Source organism: Grus americana, chromosome 21, assembly GCF_028858705.1.
Source record: "Grus americana isolate bGruAme1 chromosome 21, bGruAme1.mat, whole genome shotgun sequence".
Taxonomy (NCBI): Eukaryota; Metazoa; Chordata; class Aves; order Gruiformes; family Gruidae; genus Grus; species Grus americana.
In genome coordinates this window covers 5,695,151-5,701,930 of record NC_072872.1, presented here as the reverse complement: position 1 = coordinate 5,701,930, position 6,780 = coordinate 5,695,151, and the positions used below count along the sequence as shown (strand labels likewise).

Sequence of the window (6,780 nt, the reverse complement as noted above, 5' to 3'; positions counted from 1 at the left end):
CGGGGCTGCCCCGGGCGCACTCGCAGCCCCCCGGGGCTCGGCATTTCCCCACCCCCCCCCCCAAGCCCGTGCCCGGCGGGGCGCCGGGCGGTGCGGGTGTCACAAGCAGCGCGCGGGTGGGAGGGAGGGCTGCCGCGTCCGGGACCGCCAGGCCGCGCTCGCTCTGCGCGCCGCCGCCCGGGGCCTCGGTCGGGGCGCGGCGCAGGGCATCCCCGGGGGCGGGGGGGGGGGGGGGGGGTGGGGTGGGGTGGGGTGGGGGGGAGCAGCGGTGCCCGGGGCAGCCCCGCCCGCTCTTACCCCCCCCGCCCTTCCCCGCCGCCCCCACGTGGCCGCGCGCTCGGCGGCCGCCGGCGCGGGGCGGGCCGGGGCGGGTGACGGACAGGCGGCGGGACACCGACCAATGGGAACGCGAACGGCGCGGCGGTCGGGTCCGGGACGGGCGTCCATTGGCTGTCGGGAGTGTGGGAACGGCCGCGGCGGCGGTTTCACACGAATGGGGAGCCGCCGCCGGGTATAAAGGCGGGGGGGCGCCGTCCGCCGGTACTGCCGGCCCCGCCGCGCCGCAGCCGCCGCACGCGCCCCGCGCCCGCCGCCGCACGCGCCCGCCCGCCCGTTGCCGCCGCGCCATGCCCGCCGACACGGGCATGGAGAAACCGACCGCCTCGCCCATCGCGGGGGCGCCGGCCAGCGCCAGCCACACGCCGGACAAGCCGCGGAGCGCCAGCGAGCACCGGAAGGTAAATGGCGGGTGCCGGTCGGGGCGCAGCAGCGGTGGCGGAGGCGCTGGATGGCGGCGAACCCGCGGCCGTGCTGAGGTCGGTGACGGGGCCGGGGTGAGGGACCGGGCGGGACCGGGCTGGCTCGGGGGGGGACTCACCGCCTCCGTTCTCCCCGCAGTCCTCCAAGCCCATCATGGAGAAGCGGCGCCGGGCGCGGATCAACGAGAGCCTGGGGCAGCTGAAGACCCTCATCCTGGACGCGCTGAAGAAGGACGTAAGTGGGGCGAGGGGTTGCGGGGGGCTGCGGGGGCCGGCCGGCCGCGGGCAGCCCTGACGGCGCCGCTCTCCCTCCGCAGAGCTCCCGGCACTCCAAGCTGGAGAAGGCGGACATCCTGGAGATGACCGTCAAGCACTTGCGAAACCTGCAGCGGGCGCAGATGACGGGTAAGCGCGCACTGCCCGACCGGGGGGGTTGGGGGGGCGGGTGTGTGTGTGTGCTCCGGACCGGGGCTTGGGGACCGGGGACCGGGCTCCGGACCTGCCGCGATGCTCACCTGCATCCCCCTCCAGCCGCGCTCAGCGCCGACCCCACCGTCCTCGGCAAGTACCGGGCTGGATTCAACGAGTGCATGAACGAGGTGACACGGTTCCTGTCCACCTGCGAAGGGGTGAACACCGACGTGCGCACACGCCTCCTCAGTCACCTCTCGGCTTGCCTGGGCCAGATCGTGGCCATGAACTACCCGCCGCCACCGCCGTCCGGCCAGCCCGCGCATCTGGCGCAGCAGCCTCTGCACGTCCAGCTGCCCCCCGCAGCAGCCGGAGCCGTGCCCGTGCCCTGCAAGCTGAACCCCGCTGAAGCCCTGTCCCCCAAGGTCTATGGGGGCTTCCAGCTCGTCCCTGCTACCGACGGCCAGTTTGCTTTTCTCATCCCGAACCCGGCCTTTCCTCCCAGCTCTGGACCAGTTATTCCCCTGTATGCCAACGCCAACGTCCCGGTGTCCGCAGGCAGCGGCTCGGGGAATGCGGCTGCCACCCCATCAGCATCCCCGGTGCAGGGGTTGACATCATTTGGGGGCAGCATTGTTCCAGCGTCCCAGGCGGGAAGTCCCATCGGAGAGCGCAGTGAATCGGTGTGGAGGCCTTGGTGACTTGCCTAAAACGCTTTCCTGCTCCCCAAAAAAACTCTTCTGTTGGCTCCGTTGTATGGAGCCCTGTTATGTTTGGGTTTTTTAAGCAGATTTAAACAGAAAGGAAAAAAAAAAGGACCTCACTATGAACGTGCTATTTATTATTTTCAGAGGTTGGGATCTCGACTTGTATTTTTACTCCTTTAAAATGCCTTTATTTGAGATACTTTTTTAAAAAAAAATAAATGAGAAATAGTTTTGTAACAAATATTCAAAAGTATAATGCCAAAGTTGTTTGTATCAAGTTTGTCTCTGTGTGTGTGTGCGTGCCTGTGTTGAAGACTTCCAAAAAAGGAAAAAAAAAAAAATTGCAGGTGTTTAAATAAATAAACTCTTTGAAATAGATTTAACTTTTTTTTCCCCCCCCTTCCTTTCATTTTGTTGGGTGAGAGTGGGCAGGAACAAGCTCATCCTCCCTGTGCAACCCCCTCAAAAAAACCAGGAGTGAACTTTATGGCCTTAACTATGGCTGTTGGAAGGGATTTGTGTGCAAAATAGTTGGGGGGAAGGTGACTGGGGGGGGGGGGGGGGGTCTGGCAGTGTTAAATGACTTCCCGAGAGCTCTGCAAGAAGAAACAGGTTCCTAAAAAAAAAAAAAATATCTGCTCCTGGAACCTGAGGAGATGCACGCTGCCTGCTCAGAGAGCTCCTGCAATCACGCTGCTCTTTGGATTTCGCTCCGTACCACCTTGCCGTAGAGATTGCAAGGGAGGGGGGGAGTGGTGTGCGCAAAAGTTACTATCTCGCCTACAAAGGAGGCAAGAGAGTCTGTCCCTATTGTGAGGAGGGTAATTAGAAGGTATAAAGGGTCTCATCGAGTATGCAGCGGGCTCTTTGGGAAGTTGGGAACCCTATTGAAACGCCTGGGAACTCGGAGCTGAGGGTTAATGTGTGTCTTTTTTTTTCTCGCCACTCTCATTGACAGGGCCAGATAGACTCTGATACTCAATGCTGTTGTAAATTCAATTGCCTGGCCTCACAATGCCTACCTCATAAAAGAGAATAACTCGGGGTTGTGGCTGCTTTTTTTCCAGTAAGCAAGGGAACTGAGGAAAAGACAGTTTTGCCACCCATTCTGACTCACCCCCAGCACTTGAATCCTGGCCAAGTGGAAGCAATTGCAGCCTCACACACACAGAATTAACCACTTCCAATTGTCACCAATTAATAAGGCTGTGGTGTGGAGAAAGACCATTAAGAGTGAATGCACAGTATGGAAGGGAAAGCTTTGTGTGCTTTGCTCCAAATTTATGAGGTGGGGCTATCGTGTAATCTTGGAGAGCAAAGCCAACAGATGACATGCGTGCATGCCAAAGCCATGTCCAGAGGCATAACCCAGCTTGGCTGGGCTTCCTCCATTCTCCAGTCTGTGGGATCCCCACAGGCAAAGCTGATTCTCCTGCCCCCTTCCCAAACTTCCCGAGACCTAAGGTTTTTCCTAGCGGTTGGGTCGTGGTGGGACCGGCAGCATTTCACAGTTCAGAGGATGACTTGATGTTTGCAGAACATCCAATTAATTAAACAGGCCCAGGGATTTTTTTAGAATGGAAACGCAATTTCATCTTTCAAGGTCTAGATCTATTAGCAATCAGGTTGCAGCTTCTGTGAGAACAAGGCATTGTGTATGTGCGTGTTGGCGGGTGTATAAAGCAGATTATCTGCTGCTGAAGGCTTTCTTACACCTTCATGAGATTTCGGCCAAGGTTAGATACAGGAGTGCAGGCTGCTTGGAGCCTGGTACCGATCCAGTCCAGCAATCCCTCTGCACCAAAGCGTGGGCAATCGATCAATGCTGAAAGTCCTCCATCGCACAACCAGAACTAGGTATCCATTTGAATCAGGAGGTTCCCAGGAGGTTTTGTTATGCAATCACAGACATAAAATCATGTTACAGCAATTCTCTTCAATCCCCCACAGCCAGTTACTACCCCTCCTCTTCAGTCTGAAGAAGGCTTGGAAGAGCAGATGAAAGCCTGCCTGTCGCCTGCGTGTAACTGTATACCTCCCTGGGGCAGCACCGTGTCTCTGGACTTGTCCCTCACCGCCCGGTCCCCTCCAGATCGCCCTTAGATTCAGCAAATTTCTTTTATTGACGAGGTACCCAGGCCAAAAGCGCAACTGCCAAGCGCTACGCTGCTGAGTTCAGGCACAGGAAAGAAAAAAAAAAAAAACCCACCTCTTTTTCTGCGTGGGTTTTGAATGATTGCAGCAGTGCAAACATGACACACGCCGTGGCGTTCCTCTGGGACGCTCATCTCCCAGCGTGAGAGGAGCAGTCAGTCACTGCTCTGCCTCTTAAGTGAGACCCTGAGATGCAAGCGCGTAAGGGTGTCACTGCCATTTCAGGCTCCAGCGAAACACTGCGGCGAGGGAGCAGAGCCCCAGTGGTCAGCACCCTACTTTCATGTCCAGCACTGCCACCGCCTCTTTTTTTGGCCTCAGGCAAGTCATAGACTTCTCTGTGCCTCGGTCCGGTGGTACGGAACCCGGACATGAGATGCACGGCACCAACAAACTTGCATGCCAGAAGCTCAGAATCCTTCTGCAGCCAGGGATGTTGTCGCCCTTAACTCCAGACCGCTTCGGAAGATGTATGACTCGGGTTCAATCGCTGTGTCTGCCCTTGCGTTGTACCCAGACCCCGTACTTCTGCAACTGCTCTGCCGGGTATTCCTCTACAACTGGGTGCCTGCCACGCTCCTTCGAGGCTTTCTATACAGCTACTTTTCAAGATTGTGCTAAATTTGGTCTTATCCCTTTAAAGGTGCGGTAAAAGAGCAAAGTATGCCGCTGCTGAAAGGTAAAAGTCCAAAGGGATGGACACAGCGCCAAAGAGATAATGGTTAGGCAGAGTGCCGGCAGCCAGAAGTCCATGGGTGTAATGGCATGACCTGGGTGTGGTGGAGCGAGGCGAGGTGGGAGGGAGACAGCAGTGAAACCCAGCTAGCCTGGGATGCTTCCTTCATCTGAACCTAACTGCAACACCTCTACCTTGTTCCAAGGGAGAAGATACGGGGATAGCTGTTAACTACCCGTTTCCAGAGCCGGCAGAAGACTAACCAGAGCAGGGAATTTACTGCCAGCCGGAAAAAAACCCCAGTGACGTGTTCAGCACTAGTCCAGCTGTATCTCCATAGCACTGCGGCCCCAGCAGGCATCCCCCGAGAAGTGCTGTTGGGTGCAAGGAAAGGGAGTCTCCTGCAAGGCCCCAGGCAAGAAGCGAAGCCCCTTTCAGCTTCTGGGCTGGCCCAGTTCACCAGCCGGCAAAGAACTGCCTGGGAAAAGCACCCGAGGCTCCGGCTGAAGTCTTTTCCCCTTCCCATCTCCCGCCCTGGTGCCTTTGCATTCTTCTGCTTGCAAATTTCCCAGAGAGGAAATTTTTTGGGGTTATCCTTCTGCCTGCGCTCCACTCCCTGCCTGACACAGCTGTTTCTCGCCCTCCGCCTCCTCCGACTACAGCTACATCTCCTTCTCTGCTGCTGCTGCTTCTCTGGTCCCCTTCCCTGCCCGGGAGGGAACAATGCAGCACGCAGCACCGGGCAGGCCAGGCACGGGTGCAGCGCAGGAGAAGCCGGGGGGGGGTCCAAGACCCACGGGGTGCAGGGGTGGGAGCTGCCCACCCTTCCCTTTCTCTGTGGGGTCTTGCCCCCCATCCCGTCCTGTCCATCCTGGCCCAGCAGCAGCCGCGCTGGAAGGCGGCCACGGGCTGCGTGAGGGGCACGGTGGTGTTATGGAGGGGTGGGGGGCTCCGGGGTCGTCTCCCCGTTATTCCACAGCTGGCCTGCTGCCGGTCAGGGAGAGGAAGATGGGGGCATCATCCCTGACCCCCTCGAGCCGGGGCGGCCAAGGCAGGCAGGCCGGCACGCATCGCCTCGTGCTTTTGGGTCGTGCATCCCAGAGACCCTCCGAGGAGAGGGAGCGGTTCCTCTGGCTCAATGGATGCAGCCAGATTTACTCAGGCTGTTAAGTTGATTAATTGAAATGAAGTTCCTCCAGAGAATCGGCGTGTTCTTTGAGGTCAGGGTCACAACACTGAGACGCTTAATCAGATCTTTCCATTTAGCCCCTCTTAGGCAGGCTGGAATGCAGGCTCTTTCAAAGCAAGGCAGTTGGCGCCAAATTTCTGCTCTGCTATCTTGCCTCTTCCATTACATTTAACCAGCACATCCATCATTATGAAATAAAACCCAACCCTGCAAATCCAGCTCAGGTGATCCTTCCGCAACCAAAATTGGTAGGTAAAAAAAAAAAAACCCCAAAACAAAACAAACCTCCGTCCAAGCTTGATATTGCTGTTGTTTTAAAAAGCGATGCAGAACGGTGCGGAAAGGGTAACTGTCACTCCAAGTCGGCCCTTTCAGAGGAAGGGGGCAGATGTTTCTGTGCGGATAACAAATTCCTTTATCTGACTGAAGCATTTCTCTGGGGAAGGTGGAGGAGGTTATTATAAGGTTACCCCGAACTATTGTTAAAGAAAGGGTTTTTCATTGCAATTCAAGAGCCCATCATATTACCCAGAGATAAATCACTCCTGTATGGCTACAGAACAGCTCTTACGCAACAGACAAGCCAGATCCCACACGCATGAAAAGCACTGAGAGCTTGTCCATTGTATAACCCATTGGCCAGAAGTTAGCATACGTACACTTCTGTGGACTTCTTCCATTCCTACTTCAGTCCCCGTAAGCAGAAGGATGTTTCTTACATCTGAATGCATTGATTGAAAATAATGTAATTGTTCCTCTTTCTTTATTCTATCAGACGACGTGAGGCCAGTATCTCCATTTCGCTCTGTAGCAAGATGTTTATAATTTCGGTGGCAGGATTAGAAGTGCAATATATGTGCATCACATCTTTAGGCAGGGCTGCAT

The 6,780-nt window shown here is 56.7% G+C and overlaps 1 protein-coding gene across 4 annotated transcripts; it reads left to right on the top strand.

Annotated features, from left to right (window-relative positions):
- The first annotated feature begins 516 nt into the window (after positions 1-516).
- Positions 517-2,252, top strand: HES4 (hes family bHLH transcription factor 4). Of its 4 annotated transcripts, none has more exons than XM_054850001.1 (4): positions 527-737; positions 898-993; positions 1,076-1,163; positions 1,290-2,252. In XM_054850001.1, exons 1-4 carry the CDS (start codon positions 627-629, stop codon positions 1,868-1,870), a joined length of 876 nt encoding a protein of 291 aa, XP_054705976.1. In that variant the 5' UTR covers positions 527-626; the 3' UTR covers positions 1,871-2,252. The 4 variants fall into 4 exon arrangements, with proteins under 4 accessions (XP_054705973.1, XP_054705974.1, XP_054705976.1 ...); XM_054850000.1 differs by having other exon boundaries at positions 527-815; XM_054849998.1 differs by having other exon boundaries at positions 517-815; positions 1,076-2,252.
- Positions 2,253-6,780: the final 4,528 nt, after the last annotated feature.